The sequence below is a fragment of the Corapipo altera genome, unplaced genomic scaffold (genome assembly GCF_003945725.1).
Source record: "Corapipo altera isolate COAL_440 unplaced genomic scaffold, ASM394572v1 295, whole genome shotgun sequence".
Lineage (NCBI taxonomy): Eukaryota > Metazoa > Chordata > Aves > Passeriformes > Pipridae > Corapipo > Corapipo altera.
The window spans coordinates 2659731-2681006 of NW_020884936.1; the positions used below are offsets into that span (position 1 = coordinate 2659731).

Consider the following 21276-nt stretch of genomic DNA (forward strand, 5'->3'; position numbering starts at 1 on the left):
GGGAACACCCTGACAGCTGTGGGACTGGGGACTCTTCTTTTTCCCACTGTTCCCCCATTTCTCGCTTTGGGAACATCCCCACAGCTGCAGATTTAGGGATTCCAAGTTTCTGAATCGCTCCCCCATTTCTTGCTTTGGGAACACCCTAAAACCTGCAGGAGTAGGGACTTTTTCAAGTAACTGTTCCCCCATTTCTCGCTTTGGGAACACCCTGATACCTGCAGATTTAGGGATTCTAAATTTTTGAATCATTCCCCCTTTTCTCACTTTGGGAACGCCCCAACAGCTTTAGGTTTAGGAATTCTGAGGTTTTGAAATGTTCCCCCATTTCTCGCTTTGGGAACACCCCAACAGCAGTGGGACTGGGGGCTCTTCAGAGTTCTTCCCATTGTTCCCCAGTTTCTCACTTTGGGAACACTCAACAGCCGTGGGATTAGTTATTCTTCTAAATTCTTTAATTATTCCCCCATTTTCCCCTTCAGGAACACCTCGACAACTGTGGGATTAGGGTCTTTTTTGAGTAACTGTTCCCTCTTTTCTCGCTTTGGGAATATCCTGGCAGCTGCAGATTTACAGATCCTAAGTTTTTGAATCATTCCCCCATTTCTCACTTTGGGAACATCCTAAAAGCTGTGGGATTGGGGACTCTTCAGAGTTCCTCCCAGTGTTCCCCCATTTCTCACTTTGGGAACACCCCACAGCTGTGGGATTAGGGATTCCAAGTTTTTGAATCGTTCCCCCATTTCTCACTTTGGGAACAACCTAAAAGCTGTGGGACTGGGGACTCTTCTATATTTTTCCCAATGTTCCCCCATTTCTCACTTTGGGAACACCCCACAGCTGTGGGATTGGGGACTTTTCTGAGTAAGTGTTCCCCCATTTCTGGCTTCGGGAACACCCCCAATCCCACACCCTGATATCCAGCACTGCTCACTGATGCTCCTGTGCCACAAATTCCAAGGGACACCCAGAGCAGTTTGATTCTCTGCACAAAGCCCAATTCCACGATTACATTCCCAACTACAGGAAATAAATAAAGTTTTGCTTCTTTTCTTCTTCTTTTTCTTCTTCTTCTTCTCGTTCTTCTTTTGAACAAGTCCCCACAACCCCCCCAGAGATTCCAGGTGATGCTTTGGACAGTCTGGAATTAAGGTGAAGTGGAAGCAAACCTGACAGGACACACAGCTAAGCAGATCCCGTGTTAAACGCCAACCTTACAGGAATGATCTCTTAGTTTGGAAAGGAGTGCTGAACAAACAGACAATTCCCTCAAATTCTAGTGACCCAGCAAGGACAAAGAGCATTTAGGGTGGTTTGGAAACCCCCAGGACCCACGTGCTTTATGTCTTCTGCTCAAAGAGGTCGTGGTACTCTTGCTCCTCCAGCTCCCTGTTGTACTTCTCGATCTCCCTGTTGGCTTCTTCCAGGTAATCGTTCATGAATTGGTCCATTACTTGGGAAAAATTAAGGAAAAACAGCAGTGCAAATGGCATTTAGGAAAAAAACATCCAGGTTTGAAGGATGTGGCAGGTCAGGGATGCTCAGGGAAAGCAGGAATTCAATATATGACCTTCTGGAGTCGTGCAGTCAGAGCTGAGCACAACTACTGTTGGACCAGGGGAAAAAAAGAGCTGCACAAGGGATACTTCCCAGGCAGGAGGAAGGATATAAGAACTACAGCAGAGTTAGGTGGGATACTGGGAAGGAATTCCTGGCTGGGAGAGTGGGGAGGCCCTGGCACAGGTTTCCCAGAGAAGCTGTGGCTGCCCCTGGATCCCTGGAAGTGTCCAAGGGCAGGTTGGAGCAAGCTGGGCTAGTGGAAGGTGTCCCTGCTCCTGGTAGGGGGTGGCACTGGATGGTCCATAAAGTCCCTTCCAACCCAAACCATCCCATGACTCTGTGAATGTATTTACAGGTATTTTGGTGATGCAGAAGTCCAAAAGTTTCTGCCTAAAATTCAAATCTCACGGAAAGGATTGACCAGGGCCTGGAGCTTTCATTGCCAATCACCAAGGTGGATGGGGAATAAAGAATCCCAGAATTCCAGGATGGTTTGGGTTGGAAAGGACCTTAAACATCATCCAGTTCCACCCCCTGCCATGGGCAGGGACACCTTCCACTAGCCCAGCTTGCTCCAAGCCCCATCCAACCTGGCCTTGGACACTTCCAGGAATAAACATCCCTAACTTTTCCAGTGAATCCTGAAGTCCAAGTCTGCTGTTTTAATTTTTTATGTTGTCCCATAGGACACAGAAAATAACTGTTTGCTCTTATTCCAAAGCAGCATCACAGAACCCACTTGGATTTTCATGAAGTTTGTTGAATTATGGCGAACAGTGGGAATATAAAACCAAACTGGAAATTAGTCATAAAACAAAGACAAAAGAGATGGGAAGTGATGAAAATGAGAGAATCACAGAATCATTAAGGTTGGAAAAGCCCTCTAAGATCAAGTCCAACCATAAACCCAGCATTGCCAAGGCCACCACAGACCCATGTCCCCAAGTGGAGAACAAGAACAGGAATACACTGGAACACTGGCAAGAAATGTCAGAGTAATAATATTAAAGACAAAAATATGATTGTTTTCAGTGGAGTGTGTGCACACACAAAATTCCATTCTTCTGAAAGCTTTATCAATCATGCCCAGGCACTTAGGGATATTACAGCCCAATTTGGGTTGAAAAATATTCCTTTGACAAGCTGTGGCCCATATAAATTATTCCCTGAGTGAGCTCATGAGCAGTTTTGGGATTGTTTCGTTGGTTCCATTCTGCTTCTTAGATCTTATCTCTGAAAAAATTAACCCTGAACTTTAAGTGGCAAGGAACTGGCTCTTTCCCATGTGTGCTTTGACACTGCACAACTCAAAACCTTTCCCCAAACCCCCAGTTTTTTGTGAAAGGATACAGGGATGAAAATCCATTTTGTCACCAAAGAAATTCACAAATTGAGTCCCGTTGTAAAAATAACCAGCTGGGAGCGGGTCCAAGTGACGTTTCACCTGCATTTAGGGAATAAATACCACAAATGAAACACTTCAAACTGGGAATTGTGCAAACACAGGCCTTAAAAGACTGGATTAGGTGAAAGAAAAATGGAAGGACCGTTACAGATGGCCAAGATTTTACAGCTCCTCCTGCTTTCCAGAGGAACTGGAAGCTCTAAGATTTCTATGTCCAATCCAGTTGTGTTCCAAGGATCTCCAAAGACAGTAAGTGCTGTAATAATTCAGTGCTCAGCACACTTGTTGTGGTAGGTGCTCTGTCATCCAGATGGATATTTAAGGGAATCAGCCAAAAAAAAGGGGCTTGTAAGGAATTGCTTCTACTCACGTGAATGTTCTTTATTTCCTGAAGGGTCAACATTCCTCTGGTTTTCAGGGCTTTCCTCTGAGGTTTCTGTAGGAAGAATTAGACAGTTGCACAATTCCTGAGTGACAATGTGACAGCACAGTTTACTTAGTTTAAAAAAAAAAATCCACAAAAAACCACCCCCAAAACCAGCCCAAAATAGATCAAATATTAATTTCTAAAATTATATCGAGGTGCTCACAACTACGTTGTGAAAGCAAAAGTAAAAATTCACTGATTTTACATAAAGCACTTAGAAAAGAAAAATTGTATTTTAAACAATGTAATTTAAATGCAGCTTTGGTGCAAGAAATGAAGAGAGCTGGCACAGGGACATAAAAACAACTTCATTTTGAGCCTGAGAAGTTCTACAATTCCTTTCTTTCAGGCAGCAAAGGGGTAACTCTTAGAACTACCTAAAACCCTAAATTAGCCAGGACTGGGGAGATTGTAAAGACTATTTACTGTCTTGAACTGCTCATAGAGGAAACACTTCACACTTGAGATAAGCATTTAAGTCCCAAGTTTTCCTAAAGTTAAGAGTGTTAAAGTTAAGAGTGGGAGAGCAATTCTTTCCATGTGTTCCCCCTGTGAGACGGGCAGAGCATGAGACAACCCCAAAAAATCCATGACTTCCCTGAAGGGACACGACCTGCCAGAACTGAGGTGAGAACCTGAGGATCCTTAAAAACTGCTCCAACAGTCTGCAGGAAACATTTTCCCTTCCTACACAAACTTTTAGAAATACTACGCAAATCCTAAGGCAAAAAGAAGTAACCATGAGTATTTTAAATGAATAAATTTTCCAAAATTTGCACTGGCACGGGTTGCCCAGAGAAGCTGTGGCTGCCTCATCCCTGGAAGTGTCCAAGGCCAGGTTGGATCGGAGGTTTGGAGAAACCTGGGCTAGTGGAAGGTGTGGGGTTGGAATGAGCTGGTCTTTAAGGTCCCTTCCAACCCAACCCTTCTGTAATTCTGTGAATTTAAGATTCTATCAATCACTGTGTGCAAACTGTGCCTTCTGGGCTCCTGCCAAGGTGCACATTCCCTGTTCCCTCCTCCAGCTCCTACTGCAGCCGTGCAGAAATCCAGGGAGCCTTCCAGAGCTGCACACTTGGCTAATTAAGGGTGACAAAGTGAGCAGAACCCTCCATTCCAGTGGATTACTTCCAAGGAGGTTTAATTTAGTGAATCAAAACAAATGTTCTGCTTTGCAGCGTTCAGGTACTTGAAGGAGATTTATTTCACCCCACACTCGAGCTCTTGGCAATCACAGCTCTGCTACATCATCCTGTGTTTATCCTGGACAGAATCCATATTGCTCCAGCATTCAGGAGCACATCAATCCATGAATGAGCTGTAGCAAGTCCTAAAACAATACAGCAATTGCAGAAACTGGTAGTCCCCCCCTTGTGAAATACATTTGCACCCTAGAATGGCAACGCCTTGGTAGAATTAAAAAGAGCTTAAAAATACAAATGTTTTGTGGAGACACTCGGATTTCTTCAGCCAAACACTGAAGCAAAAGGAAACCTGCCCACAAACCTGTTTTGCAGTTTCTCTGAGCCAATCTTTGATATCCTCTTCCTTCAGGGAGCAGCCAATGAACACAAGGAAGTATTCCTGTTGACTGCTGCAGTCTCTGGGATCATTTCTGGAGTCAGGAGGAGTTGGCCCCTCCTGGACAGGCACCAGGCTCAGGGAATTGGACGAGGTGTTGTGACAGACCTCAATCACTTTATCAGAGTCTAACAAGGAGAAGGCAGAAGGGAGAAATGCCCTGGTAATTGCTGATCTCATTTAACATCAACAGTCACAATACAGCACAGAAATAAGTTCTTAAATGTATATAGTGAGATCCCAAAACAACCCTTCAGTAGTGATTTGCTCTTACCTGAAAACTTCACTTTGCCCATGATGTGATAAATGTTCCCAGAAAAGGGGCTTGGCTTGAGCAACGACTTAATGGCTGTTTGAAACAGAAGAAAAATACATTATCTCACTTATTTTTCCTTCTCCTTGGTGCAGCTTCTGCTCAGACCTCAGCTACTGATCCCTAATCCACATCCCAGTGCTTCCAAGGGAAAAGCTGCTGTGTCCCTAGAGTTCCACCATATAACATTTCTCTGTGTTCTCATTTCTCTGCTCTGGGGTTTGGGAAATATCATGTATTTGGCACAAGGAAGTGCTTTCAGTGTGTGTGGGAAGTAAAATGGTCCTCCTTAAACTGCTTGGCTGAGGAAAGGCATGATTATATATCTACCCTATTTGCCTAAAACAGAGCTCAGCCTAATTTCCAGTAGCTACAAAGAATTATTTGGCATAAAAAGCAGAAGCTGATGGTCCCTTATAAACTGTATTTCAACACCACCAAATAAAATTAAACATAAAAAATAAATGGCAAATAAAAAAAATTTTAAAAAAGCACAACTGTCTCAGTCCTAAAAACCAAAAACTAAATTAGATTTTTATCTGAACGAAATCATGTGTCAGTTTTCCCGAGCAGACACTGAGGGACAGAATTTACTGTACTTTTAGGCAGGAAAGCTGAATTCTCAATTAAAGGTTGACTTGGGCAGTAAGTAAATAACTGTGTTAACGTCAGTGCCTTCCTTCCCCTCTGCTCCTCAGGATTTCAAGGCTGGATTTCAGTCAAGTGGGGCAAAGTTCAGCTGTACCTTTGCATTTGGCCACGAATCGGGTCTTCTCCAGGGGGCGGCTGAACCACACACAGATCTGCACCATGGGGGGGAACACGGGCCCGGCCCCGTACTTGCCTTCGTACCTGGGGCAGAAACGAACCCAGAAACAAAGAAAACACCTGAGCTGGTGCCTTTCACCCACCAAACTGCTTCAAAGGAACATCTGTTCCCTCCCCCCAAGGAGGAAAACACCGAGTTTTCTTCTCCAAGACGTCCGTGAAAACGTGGCATCAACAGTGTCAGGTTGTTCCCAGTGCTCAGGGCTCCTTTTCATGGAAGAGCCAAGGAATGGTTTGGGTTGGAAGGGACCTTAAAGATAATTTCCAAGCCAGTGCCATGGGCAGGGACACCTTCCACTAGCCCAGCTTGCTCCAACCTGGCCTTGGACACTTCCAGAGATCCAGGGGCAGCCACAGCTTCTCTGGGCAACCTGTGCCAGGGCCTCACCACCCTCACAGCCAACAATTCCTTCCCAATATCCCATCTAAACCTCCTCTTTTACTTTAAAACCCTTTTCCCTTGCCCTACCACCATCTACCCATGTAAAAAGTCACTCTTCCTCTCCTTCATGAGCCCAACTGAAGTACTGGAAGGCTGCAAAAAGATCTCCCTGGATATTCTGATGCTCTTCCTGCTGCCTTTTCCTTTTCCTAACACAGTACCCACATAATTCTTTCACACTGTCATCAAACAGATCAACAGCTGCTCAAAAGTTTTAAATAGAATCAGATTCTATGATTCTATGAAATACTTTCCTTGCCTGCTTTCTCTCCCTTTCCCTTTGGCTCCACACAATCCACAAGCAGCTCCAACATCTCCCCAGCTTTGTGCCAGTTTTCTCCAGGAGCCTCCAATTTACAACCAGATTTATGAATCAAAAGACACACACAGAAATCCAGGTCTGGCAAGGTATGAGCAATAAATCATCTTTCCAGCACAGCCACCACTGGAGCCAGGAGTTATGAGGGCTGACAGGTTTATATTCCTGCCAAAAAAGGTGCAGCACAGATAACTGCAACAAGATGTGTAAAGAGCCCTGATCCATGAAAAATCTCCTTGGAGTTCAATGGCAATCTTGGTGCCACGTGGTTCTGTGCCCTCAGCCCGTGCCAAGGCTGTCACTGAGGTCCTGGCTTTTATGAATAATTGTTCTGTTAATGGCTCCACTGACAGAGCGGGTTCATTCCAGAAAGGCTGAAGAGCTGTCAGGGGGAAATTACTCCAGTCATTATTGACCTCGCCCATCCCAAGCCTTCCCAGCTTATTCCCAGAGGGTTCTTTCCCATTCTTCTGGAAAGCAACAGTAATCTTGCCCGTGATTTAAATGGTGTCCAGAAAGGAGCCTTTTCCCCCATAAAAGGGTGGCAATCGTGTACCCGCTAAGAAAACTCGTCAGCTGCCTTAAAAATGATTTACAAAGCTGCTGCCTGTTCCAAGTGAGTAGTCTTGGGGAAAAAAAGAAATAAGTATAAATGAAGCCAGTGAAACATTTGAATCTTCAAGTTAATTGGAAAAATAGTTTTAATGCTTCTCAGTCTAGATACTTGCCAGCCAGGGTACATTAAATATCGGGCTCTCATCATCTGAGGACTTGAAAAACTGCTTTCTGAGAGAATTAATTCAATATCCTCGTTCCTGTAAGGAGATAAAGATGAAGATTTTTAATTTTATAAGTTCCATAAAATAGCCACTACCTAGTTACATAAAACATAATGTGTTAGTGACAGCAAAATTAAGAGTATTTTTCCTCTAGTGTGGCAGTGGCAGTAACATAAATCAATCACACTCTGCAAACAAACCCCACTTCCTAATCCCTGTATTTATATGGCCATAAATGTAAAGGGAAAACCCCTTTTGGATGAGAAGCAATTAAGAAAAATCTGCATTTCCTTCCTATAAATCACCAGAATAAAAGAGGAGAACACAAGCTTTTAAGTGCTCGTGTCCCATCTACCAAAAGTGATAAATTTTGGGACAGGGATCATTGGTACCTTGTCACAATTCCATTCTCTGCCAGGATGAAGGAAACAGCAGGATTTGCTGCTCGGATCAGGCTCTGCAGCTGCACAAGGAGGGGATGTCTCTGCTCTGTAGCATGACTTGTGAAAACCACATTACTCACTAGTCCTGGGGAAGGAAATCAGAGCATAATTTACATGTAAGCAGCGATAAAGAAATGATGAAGTGACACATCAGCCATTCTTCTCTTCTTTCCCTTCCCTCTCACTGCCTCCAGTTATTAAAGAGCAAAAAAAAGAACAACAGCAACAAAAAAACGAGCAAAGTCCCTTTCATCTAACAGAGGCAATTCAGACTCAATCAAAAGACTCAATTAATTAAAATAACAAATTCATACAAGAATCAATTTGAGCGGGACTATGTTAATAGAAACCACAAACATGTAAAGCCTCTTGGTGAATTCAATGTGCAGTAAAGAGGCTAAACAGCTAAAAAGCAGTATTTTGGACTCTGACAGTTACCACTTTTAAAAACAAGAGAAGGGTTTGGGGTTATTTCTTGTCTTTCAAGAAAGACCCTAAAATAGTGTTCAGACAACACATGTGAACCCACGAGGCATCAAAAAGATAACAGAGAAAAAAATCCAATTAATTTCAGTGTTACAGGATCCCTGCTTCCCAATTATACATGATTTGAGCTTCAGCCCAGCTCCCTCACAGACACTGCAGTGCCACTTTGGGACTCCCCAGACACTTTGGGACTCCCCAGGATGTCAGGATGGTCCACAACGTGTAAGGAATGGAGAGGAAACAGAAAGGAAACGGCCTCAAGTTGAGCCAGGGGAGGTTTGGATTAGACATTAGGAAACATTTCTTCATGGAAAGGGTTGTCAAGCACTGGAATTGGCTGCTGAGGGCAGCAGTGGAATCACCATCCCTGGAAGTGTTAAAAAAACTGTGTGGATGTGGCACTGAAGGACATGGGTTAGGGGTGACCGTGGTGGTGGTGCCTGATGGTTGGACTTGATGATCTCAGAGGGCTTTTCCAACCCAAATGATTCTCTCATTTTAGGATAATTGTTCTTTCTTTGCTCAAGGTGTGCAGCTCAGTTCAGACACTTTGCTGTAAGGCAGAACAGAAACTCTCCAGCATCCAGGAACAACTGAACTAGGATTTAATTCCCTTGCCCCCAGCTCCTCACCGTTTAAAGAAGATGTAATGAAGTTCACCCCATCATCTGCTGCCTGCAGCTATTCCTGGCCTTCACAGAAGTCCTGCAGAGGCTTCTTCACACAGAAATTCCTACACCAAGTAGTTCTGGGGCACTTATATTGCACCATATGCTCCCCAACGCTGCTCCTTCCATCACTGACCCTTTCAAACTCAAATTTTCATAACACCCCAAACAAATCTCCATCATTGTATTTCTCCTTTTTTTAAACTCTCACAGAGGTCTCCACTCCAATTTCAGGAACATCCATGTCCTCTCCAATATCCAGTTGCTTTTGAAGGGGGAGAACAGCAAGTATGATTCAAAATTTAAGTTATGTGCAGGTTTGAAATGATATCAAGTTTGGGGATATTAATCATGCAATTAAGATGAAAAGTGTGAATAAGATGAAGTATGAATAAGAGAAAGTATGAATCAGCTCATAATCCCATCCTGGAAGCATCCAAAGCCAGGTTGGACAGGGCTTGGAGCAATCTGGACTAGTGGAAGGTGTCCCTGCCCATGGCAGGGGGTGGAATGGGATGGTCTTTGAGGTCCCTTCCAACCCAAACCATTCCTATTAAAACTGTCACTGCCATCCCTGTTTCTAAGAGATGCATTTTGGAGACCACCCAGTTTTGTTTGATTCTTTATACACTGATCTAAAGAAAAAATTCCTTGCAGCCTGGGGAATAGCATGTTCAATAGGAGCAGGAAAGAAACAGGAGGGATGGATTAGAAATACATATGCTTTAGGAAAATAATGGAGCCTCTTTGCTCCCAAATGTACAATGGGCATATTTAACAATGGTGATGTCTTAATTTGTGTTGGATATGAAACTGTTTTACAAGAGATGCCAAAGTGCCCTCGGATTGGGAAAGTGTCACGTTACAGCTTCTGTGCAGGAAAGGAAAGAATTAAAAAAGGGAAGAAAGGAGAGATAAAAGGGAATAACAGCACAGAGATGATGGCAGGATTTTTTTGGAAAAGGTGAAGCAAAGGTGCACAGCAAAACTGCTCCTGTTGGTGACTCTGCTGGAGGCTTTGTCAGTCTGCCCCCATCCTCATCTGTCTCTGCTGCTCTTGGGGCTTTCCAAACAGGAATGTAACTCATGGAAAATGATGTCCCATCAATAATGTGCACAGGGACCCCTTTCTTATAGAGAAAGGTGACAGCAGAAGAGACCTGGAAAGCAGCAGCACAAGGGAAACCCTACTCACTCCCAAATTTTCCAAGATACTTATGTGGACAAGGTAGGTATCCAAAGGTCTGACTCATTCCTACTTGCCTATGCCCACACTTGGTTTTCCTTAACACCTACAAGTTTCTGTTCAGATTTGTTCAATGCCCAACACTGCCTTGGCCCACTGCTGACACAGGAACACAAACAACAATATTGGGGTGCACAACACCCCAAGAATTCCCCCAGAGGGTGGTTGGGCACTGCCCAGGCTCCCCAGGGCAGTGGGCACAGCCCCAAGGCTGCCAGAGCTCCAGGAGGGTTTGGACAATGCTCTCAGGGGCAGGGTGGGATTGTTGGGGTGTCTGGGCAGGGTCAGGAGTTGGACTGGATGGTCCTTGTGGGTCCCTTCCAACTCAGAATCATGGAATATCCTATGGAAAAGCAGGAACAGTATCTCTCAAAGTGAATGTCTCAGCAAATCTTGCTATTGTTGCACCAGAATTAAATTCTCAATTATGTGCAATCACCATGAATTCTCTCTGTCGAGAGATATCTCAGTTCTCCCAGAGAAGCTGTGGTTGCCCCTGGATCCCTGGAAGTATCCAAAGCCAGGCTGGATGGGGCTTGGAGCAAGCTGGGCTAGTGGAAGGTGTCCCTGCCCATGGCAGGGGGTTGGAACTCTGTGATCCTTAAGGTTCCTTCCAGCCCAACCCATTCCACGGCTCTATAAATGATACAGAACTAAATTCCCTGCACCACACATGACACAGTTCTGCATTGCTCTGGAAAGCTGGAGTGTCCCCCATCTCAGTTCCAAACACACTTCTCCCCCTAAAACTTCCTGCACAAAAAATCACCCCTATTTATGTGAAACGATTTCTTCACACGCAGGGCCCTCAGAGCTCTCCAGTGTCACATTCTGTACCTGAAAACTACAGGACAAAACTTTCCAATGTGCACAAATAATTCCCTGCCAGTAGAACATTCCTCTAACCTCCAGCATTTGTAATTTTTTTTTCCAGTATTTTGACTGTAGGAAAATTAGCTGTGCCTGTCCTGAGCATTTTCTAGTTCCTCCTTCGACAAGGACAAATTGTCCCTTAATTAGGTCTGTACAAATCACTTAAAAAAAAATAGCTTTATTATTTTCATTTATTATTTTTCTTTTTCTTTTTTATTCTGTCACAATACAAAAAGGCATGCTTGCACTTTTAACTTCTCTGTAGTTACTGATAATTCTTTATATTCTTAATATTCTCCTTCCCTCTGCAAATTCCCCCATGGTTATAATCAGGACAGTTTTCCCCAATTTGCAGCACCAACATTTTCCTCCAAATAAAAATAAAACAATGATCTATAGAACAGCACCTACATACTTTCCAGCTGCAGTACAACAGTGACTTAAAAATACATATATAATTATATATGTATATAAATACACATATATATATGTATATGTGTGTATATACACATATATATATTTACACATATATGTACACAAACATGTAAATATACATATACATATATATGTATGTATACATTTACATATATAGACACATATATATGGACAGCTAAATCTAAACTTAGAGTTTCTTCTTCAGAAAATACAGCAAAATACATAAACCTCTGCATATATTTGAGTTACCTGTGGACTTTTTTTTTTTAAATTACTTTTAATAAATAATGTCATTTTGCTTCTATATCATTACTGGCTTGATCTCTCTACCAGTCCAGTAGTGATATTTTCATATTTTCATCCTGAAAATAAGTGTTCTATGCTGAGAGGGAGAGAGAGCTGGTACCTTGAAAAGAAATGTTCTGTCCTGCCTTAATGTTGTGCATCAGCTGCACAAAAGAACAACTGTCAAATCTGCTTCTGCTCTTGGCACTTAAAAGTTATTCCACAGAACCAGAGATTCATGGAATGGTTTGGGTGGGAAGGGACCACACTCCAGAATCTTCCACCTTCTCCAGGTGCCTGTGATGTTTGATAGTTTAGGCAGAGATTGTCTGTTCTCCAAGAGTTTATCACGATCCTTTGGCTACGTGAATTTATAGCAGAAATATATAATATAAAGGTATTCATTTGGCCACATGGCTCAGCTGCTTGTTCTGCAGAGCACCAAGTCAAGAAAAGTGACACCTACCTTGGGAACACTGGTCCAAGAACTTGGGAAAAAGAAGCCTAAAAAACCAAAAAGTTTGTATATCAAGGATGGATATTGTTATTTAAGTAAAACATGTACATTTGTTTGGACACTGACAGCTACAATCTCACTAACCAAACCATTTTCATGCTTCCTTTCCTCACTCCACACAACTGGAACATCCCCACAGGTTGTGTCTCTCAGGATTTCTTCCCCAAGAACTAGTGTTGTAGCTGGTTTTAATTCTCCAATGGATTTAAGAGCCAATTCCCACCACACAATCCATTATGTATTCCAGGGAGTCAGAAAGGCTTCAATGTCACCAGAATTCCCATTTAAACAACAGGAATTTTAAGCTTGTCTTAAAAAATTTTGCCTTCCAAGCATGGTGGGAACTCTTCATGGGAAGATTGTAATAATGATGCCAATTTCTGGTGCTGTGTCAGACAAGTGACAATTATTTTTATCATTATTTTTATAATTTAAAAGCTTTAGCATGCACACAAAGCTCTAGAGAGAGTATTTTACCTGTCCCACTTCAACTCCCTCTCCCCCCTGCTCTGGTTTCCTATTCAAAGATAGTTTTAGGGAAAGCTTTGAAGGGAAAAGCTCCATCCCAGGCTCAAGGAAGAGCTGGATCTCTACAGGAATGAACTCTGAGGCAGGAAAGGGGTTTGATTTTCTCGACTGCAAAAGTTTCAAGCCAAACACTGAACCCACTCTTGTGCATTCCCACAGTGAAATCACCAAAGCTGCCCAACTGCAAGAGCTGCCACTGGCACTACTTGGTAAATTCTGATCAGAACAAACTTCAAAGCAAGACATAAACGACCCACAGCCCAGGCTGAGCCCCTTCCTTCAACTGCTCCTGCACTTGAGGAGACAAAACTCTGCTGGTTAAAGCACTGCAGGCTGGGCTGCTCTAAATGCTACTCAGGACCAGGGCTAGTGACACGTTAGTGAGTTAAAACCAAGAAGAAATGGAACTTGTCTTTCCTCAAAACATGGAAAGCACAAGTTTAAAGCAGCACTCCAGCATCAAATCCCCAGGAGTTTACGTGAGTTTTATTATTTCTTGACGACCTTTGTCACGGAGACAAGAAGAAGCAGCAAGATAAGGTCTATTTATTGACTACTGCAAAGCACAAGCAGCACAGTGGTTAGTGGTTAAGAACAGCCAGGAAATCTCAGGAATGCACTTTTATTAAACTGCTTGGGCAGTTCAGCTCTAAGCTGTGGTGCACAGAGTTGGCTCACAAACAGAAGCGACGCTAACAACTCCGAACACTCTAACTTGCTTTGACTTACTTTGATCAACTCAGCTGCAAGGCATAATTAAGAAATGGGAGTGTTACAATTTCACAGATAAATCTAAGAAATGATTCCCACGTTTGCTGAAGTCTGGAGCACACACATCTACTATGAAACAGCAACCAAGGCACAGTGTTTTCAAATGTCACCGACTCGGCTTGGCGAGCGTTTCCTCCCCACCCTGGCTCTGCAGTGACCCAGGATATCAGGTTTTAACACTTGCAATGCTTTGGCTTCCGTGTTTTGTCATTCCCTTCCACTGAATTTGGGATTGCTTCCCTTCAGTTCCACATTTAAAGGCTGCAAAGTCTTTCTTTTAACGGCCCAAAGCAGTGACAGGATCAATAACCCAAACCCAGATGAACGTCTCAATTTTCAGTCCAAATTCCAAAAAGGGTTGCAAGAAATAAAATGATTTAGAGGGACAGGGGGCTGTCCAAATTATACAAAGTCCTTACCTAGACTTATGTATTTAAGCAGATTTAGTTTGTTCTTCCAGAAGCTAAACTTCCATTAATATAATATACAATTCTACACCTTGTGGAAACCAAGTGCCATCCTGATAAATCAAAGAGCACTTCCAAGTTTTGTGAGATTTAAGACACTTCACTGGCATTTAACCATCATATATCCCTAATTATTATAAAAGTGGTCTTATAAACACACATATCTGCTTTTAAACTAGTAAATATATTTTAAAGCATACCTGTGCTCCATGTAGCAGCTCAGGGGCTCCACACAGGTGTTCACTGCTCCAATGAGGAAGGAAGATTTCACATCTGGGTCAGGGTGAGTCTGCAGAGCTTGTACAACATCAATAACGTCAGTGTATCTGTAAGAAAAGAGAATGAAATATGGTTTTAGAGAAACAGAAGGGCACATTCCACCATTTAGGAAGAAATCCATCACTTGCAAGAAGGTTGGAGTCCTAAAAAAGCCCATTGAATAGTGAGAAAGCAGCTCAAAACTTGGCAAATCCAATTTAAGCCAATCCAGACAAATGGAGCTGATTGAGAGTTACCTTAAAAATAATTATTGACAACACAGAGAGAAAAGCAGGATAAAAAGTCCAGCTTTCAGGAAGCACAAAAAGCATAATACAACAAAAATAAGTTATACCTAATGCCAAGCATATTAAACACAATTCAAATCTAAAAAAAAAAAAATAAATAAAAAAGCAACACCCTCTCACTTATCAGCATCTCAATTTAAATATGCTTCTGTAATTAATGTGTTTATTAATATAATCAATGAGTTTATTTCTTATTCACTGCTCCAGACACTGCTGGGTCTTATATCTGTGTGATCACAAAGTTTAAGTGAACCTGAGTTTTAATTCCAGGTGTTTATTTCTCAGCCAGTCACAACCTTCTCTCAAAACTGTGCTGTCACTTAGCAAGTTAATGGATTATTTAGAGAATTCCAGCTACTCTAGAGCTGTCTGTACCAATATCCAGCTATCCAGAAAGGATGGAAAACCTCCAATTAGCTGTTCCTGAAGCCACTGCTGCTACAGAATATCAGTTATTTTGCACATTGCTGGACTTTACACCACTCTGAGTAAAAAAAAAATGTAAATGTGGTTCTAAATGGAAAAAAAAAGGATGATTTTTAGCACTATCAGAATGGTTTATAATGAAGAAAATGCTGAGCTCCATGTAGTGAAAAGATGAACACTTTGAATCCTGGGAAGCAAAACCATTCCAGTCAGGTCAGGGTGTGTTGGTCAGTTTGTGTCACCTTCTAATGACTCAGAAAGAGAGGGGGAAAACTTGCTGCAGGTGATCCTGGTTCTCAAATGCTACCCTGGAGATGGAAATGTCAAACAGAGGTGGCTCAGAGTCTTCACCTTTATTCCACAAGAAAACTGGCATTTCTCAGAAACATGTTAATAAGTGTTACTCCAGTATCACCTCTTTCATCAGGCAAAGAGTTCTGACAGCCCTGATCTGTGCTGGCAGAGGGCACAGCCATGGAATCACAGGATGGTTTGGGTTGGAAGGGACCTTAAAGATCATCCAGTCCCACCCCCTGCCATGGGCAGGGACACCTTCCACCAGCCCAGGTTGCTCCAACCTGGTCTTGGACACTTCCAGGGATCCAGGGGCAGCCACAGCTTCTCTGCCCAACCTGGGCCAGGGCCTCCCCACCTTCATTGTAAAAAACTTCTCCCTTATGTCCAGTCTAAATTGAGCCTCTTTCAGTTTAAAACCATCACCCTTTGTCCTGTCCCTCCCTCCCTTGTCCCCAGTCCCTCTCCAGCTCTCCTGGAGCCCCTTTAGGCCCTGCCAGGGGCTCTCAGCTCTCCCTGGAGCCTTCTCTTCTCCGGGGGAACCCCCCCAGCTCTCCCAGCCTGGCTCCAGAGCAGAGGGGTTCCAGCCCTGGCAGCATTTCTGGGGCCTCCTCTGGACTCTCTGCAGCAGCTCCACGTCCTTGTGCTGTTGTTCCCAGGGCTGGAGCAGCTCTGCAGGGGGGTCTCACCTGAGACAGGGGCAGAGGGGTAGAATCTCCCCCTGCCCTGCTGCCCACGCTGGGGGATCAGCCCAGGGCACAGGGGGATCTGGGCTGTGAGTGCCCATTGCTTCCATATGACTGAAGGAATCCCATGGACACTCCTTCCAAAGGAGCAACTACCAATAACATCAAGAGGTGCAGAAAAGCTGAGTTTAGTACACACATAAAACAGAATTCCCAGGGTGCCACACTGGAGCTCAGAATTTTAAAGGGAAAGTCTAAAAATGCCTGGGAAAAATCCCTTATTCTCTGCAACATTCCCAGAGTTTGTAACACTTACCCCTGCAGGACCACCAGGAGCCTCCTGTTCTTTTTGGAGAACATGGACTGACGGCCCCCCAGGTTCTGCTGAGCCTCCAGGACCCCGGACAGGTACCTCTGGAAGTGGGTGGCACTGAAACATTCTGGACTATCCATGGTTTGCCTATAAACAATCCACCTAAACAACAGCAAACAAGGAAAGGGGTTCACGTTCCGTGACATAACATTTCTGTTCTCTTTTTATTTTGGATCAACAGGCTTAAAATAAATCTGACAACCCCAAGATTCCACATCTCTCACCATCCCATCATCAGCTCATTCCACTTGACCACGTGGGAAAGGGGGATTTACTTGGCTTTCTGTCCTTTCCAGCACAGGCACATTCTTTACATTAGTGGCACAAGGGTTTTTTTTGTTTGTTTGGTTGGTTTTTTTAACAAAACAATGTTGAACAGCTTTTTTTTCCAAAGCTGTGCATCACAGCAGTAACTGTGATCACTGTCAGTGATGCAGTAAACATCAAAAATGATACAAATTCAATTCAAAAGACTCTGGGCATGAAAATATTTCACTGCAAAAATGGAAAACAGCACTGACATTTGCAGGAAACGTGAGGAAATGTGTTATTACACAACCTTCAAAAGTCACCTTGCCCTATAACAAAACCACAAAACTCCCCTGAATCAACTTGATAATATCAAGAAGCTGAGTTAAAAGTGAAAAACATGCAGAACATGACTAAGATGAAATGCTGAGGTGTTTGGCTGCAAGTTTTAAAAGGATAACAATTGTTTCTTTTGATTTTTCAGAAGCTCTATCAACACACAGAATGAAAAAATTCCTCCTGTAGATTTATCTTATTGCCACAAAATAATGTGTTGAATGCACCTCCTGCTCCTGCAGAATAGAAATCAGGTCACATTAAAAACAAGGATTGTCAGGAGAGTGTTTGCCCCAAAAAAGGAAGCTCTTCACTCATTTCCTTCAGGTTGTGGCACCTTCTATCCTTGCTTAAGGCAGGATTCATTTGGCCCTTCTGAGATTATTCCTGACTGTTGTAACCTCAGTGGATTCCAGGTACAAGTGAGATCTGCAGGGATTCCTGTGGTTTTCCTAACATGGAACAGCAACAAAGAAACCTCCTGGGCTATTTCTTCTGTCTGAATATCTAAAATTGAAGGGCAAATCTACCTGGAAACACAGTTAAGTGAGATACCTGAAGTCATAAAAGTGAAGTAACAGACCCTATGAGACCTCAAAAATATTTATTGACTTTGTTCTTATAACACTTCTCTTTACAAATTAGAAACGAGGTTTAAAAATAACAATTAAACAGGGATAATTTAATCATGGCAGGTTGGTTTTTGGTGATTAATATAACCAGGGCTGCACAAACCTTCCATACTCCTTGGTAAAGGTGACGAGGAAAGCACAGAGATCACTGGAACGACACCCTGGGAGCCCAGTGAGGATGGTGATGATCACCTGGAAAACAGGGAACAGGGAAGAAGGGGACAACTCCAACATTAGCAGTGAGCTACAACAATTAAACACCCCCAAGGCTTCTACTTTGATAAAGTCTTAAGTCTAAACACAAAATGAAGTGACAGTAACCACAGAAACACTGGAAAAGACACCAAATAGTTTGTTTTTATGATGGAAAGGGCACATTCAAACACATTTTTCTTTCTTTTTTAAACACACACAGTTAAACCACCCTTAAAATCAGATTTAAAATCATTCCCAAGTGTTTATGAATTAAGTGTCAGTGGGGTCTCTGAAGCAGATCCCAGGAAATGAGTGCCACCACACTGTAATATTCCAAGAGAATTATATTCCTGCTGCTTTGACTTGGTTGCTTTCAGCAGGTTTCAAATGCTGGGAAGTTACAAGGAAATATTTTCTCTGAAAATGCTATTTAAAGCAGGCCTTAAGTTGACCAATTGTTACTGCCCCTATAGAGAAAGGAGTGTTCTACAGATAATATCAGCAAATGTTAAATATCATGTGCTCCCTCCATGCTATTTAAAGGACTTTTATGTTCCAGAGAACAATTCAGTTAAATTATGCAGCAATTCATAAAAACAAGCTGCTGCTTTAGGGCCAAGTCTCTCTGGACAGAAGAGAAAACTTGAAGATTTACACCTCATTTTCTGCCTCTATTTCAGAAGCCTGAGAAGCCATTTGTACTTCTAAAAGTTTGTTTAAGTGGGAAAAGAAACTAAATATGTAACCAGGAAAATTATTCTTATTCTAAGAAACCAGTTCAGTGGGAGCTGGTGGTGCTGGAGGAGGAGGCAGAGCATGGCTGGACATCCAGCAGTGCTTTTATTACACTAATGGCAACATTTATTAAATATTCTACACTAGGAATTATTGTTGAGTTAATATTGAATTATTATTATGAATATTATTATGAATATTATTATTATTATTATTATTATTATTATTATTATTATTATTATTATTATTATTATTATTATTATTATTATTGTCCTCACCTTCTCACTCTCTGCTTTGCTCTCAGGAGTGGTTTCTGACTGTTGCAACAAAACAGGGAGATGTGCCCTCACCACTGGCTTGTTGCTGACGCTGCTGATGGTGAAATGTCTCACAAACCTTGTGAAAATAAAAGGTTTTATTTTCTTTACAACCACGAGCAAAAGATTTCATTCGTAAAAACAGCCGGGAAATCGCTAAAATAAGATTATCCAAAGGTCAAACTAGGGAGGAAAGAATTCATCTCACAACAGAATGATTTAAGAATCATTCAATAGGCAATTTTTAGATGACTACACGTACTAAAATAATTTGGTATCGTTTCTGACAAAACTCAGCCCCAGAACACAAAAATAACTTCTCACCTCTCCAATTCTGGAAGGGCAGAGGATAATTTCAGCTCCCTGCATCTTTCCCCAGAAGGAAAAGACAAGGCATTGAAGAGCTTCTGAACACTGGAATGCCTAAAAGAAGCAAATTAATTCATTAATTAGTTAAAGGAGAAAGCTAAACATTGATGTTCTTTAAACCACATGGCTGTAGTGTTAAATAGTACAAAAAAAAATAAAGTGAGTGTTGCATTAAGCAGGCAACGATTCTTTTTTTAATTTTTATCCAAATCAATGAGTACCAGCATTTTTCTGACTGTAGCACACAGTTTATGTGGAATTGCACTGCACTGGCATCAACTTACATTCTCTTTTGTTCCACAGACAGGAATTCTTCCTGGACAACCCTTAAAGATAATCCTGAGCTTGTCTGGTTTTGCCACGAGGAGAAAACCTGGAGCAAAGCAGAGCTGGGCATGAGCATCGTTATTGTCCCAAATTTGCTTTCCATTTGTTCAGGGATTGCTTTTGCTCACATTTTCACTGGCCATCAAATACTGCACAATAATGGGTTTGCTGCAAGAATTGCCCAGAGAAGCTGTGGCTGCCCCTGGATCCCTGGAAGTGTCCAAGGCCAGGTTGGATGGGGCTTGGAGCAACCTGGCCTAGTGGAAGGTGTCCCTGCCCGTGGCAGGGGATGGAATGAGATGATCTTTAAGGTCCCTTCCAACCCAAACCATTCCATGAATTCAAAGGATGGCAAAAGTCTCCACAGATCAGATTTTGTGACCTCTGTGGCTGGGCTGGAACTGCTTCAAGAAGTAACTTCACTGAAACACTTTAGTTTTCCCTGATAAAAATGTAGGTGTTTATAACCCAAGTGCTGAACAGCAAGAATTGAATTAATTCAAGTCTCTTTTAAGTCCTATTTTCATGAGGTAAGACTGCAGCAAACATTTGTAGACATTTGAGAAAAACTCTGCTCCTTCCCAAAAGCAAAGGGAGCCCTTCATTCCTCCAGGGAGTGATGTTTTGGCTCCCATCCCATTGCTCCAGCCAAGGCACATTAATCTGACTGGCACTGTGAACCTAGAAATCAGATTCAGATGAATCAACACAGTCAGTGCTCGGTATTTCCCTTCTTTTCCTAAGGAAAAAGGCAACAACAGCCATTGTCATTTCTCACAATAACTTTCTGCGAGACAAAACAACTTGGAGGGGAGACAACTGCTTCCCATTAACAAATCAGCATCCCAAACACCAGGGTAGGAGATAAAAACCCATCAGAATAAAAGATCTTTCTGATCTTAACAAAGGCAATATTGCCCGTGCAGAAAGATCCAGGCAACCAAAAAAAAAAACAACCCAGCCACTTCAAAAGATGTAGGAGAGACTAAAAGAAATGCCTGGAAGGGATGGGAAGAAGGGAAAATTGTGTTCTGGAGGAGGAAAAGGGCTGGGGATGAAGTGAAAACACAGGTCAGGCAAAAGAGCTGCTGTGGCTTTAGAGAAGGTGGAGGAAAACAAGGGAAATCAACACATCCCAAAGCCTGAACAAATCCTCCTCCCTTGCCCATCAGAGGGAGGATGTGAAAGGTTTTGTCCCATTTTCAAAGGGTTTATAAAAATCCAGGTTTCAGCTCTGTGTGCTCAAAATCCTGCCACCACCTCAGTTTTGAATAAACCCAGGTCTGCAGGACCAGGTAACTGCCATTCCCTGTTTCCAGGAAGCTTGGAATAATCCAAGCACAGGTCCAGGAAGTGAGGTATGATGATTTAGAAGAGCAAAACCAGCACCTCCATCTT

The 21276-nt window shown here is 42.6% G+C and overlaps 1 protein-coding gene across 1 annotated transcript in view; it reads right to left on the reverse strand.

The window, feature by feature from the left end:
• Positions 1-659: 659 nt before the first annotated feature.
• The window catches only part of CUNH20orf194 (chromosome unknown C20orf194 homolog), a 68963-nt gene continuing 48346 nt past the window's right edge, over positions 660-21276 (reverse strand). The window contains exons 23-37 of the mRNA XM_027660522.1: positions 19836-19924; positions 19507-19605; positions 19144-19261; positions 18039-18127; positions 16662-16820; positions 14574-14699; positions 12557-12594; positions 8047-8182; positions 7604-7690; positions 6032-6138; positions 5248-5322; positions 4899-5101; positions 3336-3401; positions 2911-3004; positions 660-1453 (exon numbers count right to left, since the gene is read on the reverse strand). Of these exons, the coding sequence (XP_027516323.1) occupies positions 1341-1453; positions 2911-3004; positions 3336-3401; positions 4899-5101; positions 5248-5322; positions 6032-6138; positions 7604-7690; positions 8047-8182; positions 12557-12594; positions 14574-14699; positions 16662-16820; positions 18039-18127; positions 19144-19261; positions 19507-19605; positions 19836-19924 (1599 nt within the window). The 3' untranslated portion in view covers positions 660-1340. The remainder of the gene's footprint in view (positions 1454-2910; positions 3005-3335; positions 3402-4898; positions 5102-5247; positions 5323-6031; positions 6139-7603; positions 7691-8046; positions 8183-12556; positions 12595-14573; positions 14700-16661; positions 16821-18038; positions 18128-19143; positions 19262-19506; positions 19606-19835; positions 19925-21276) is intronic.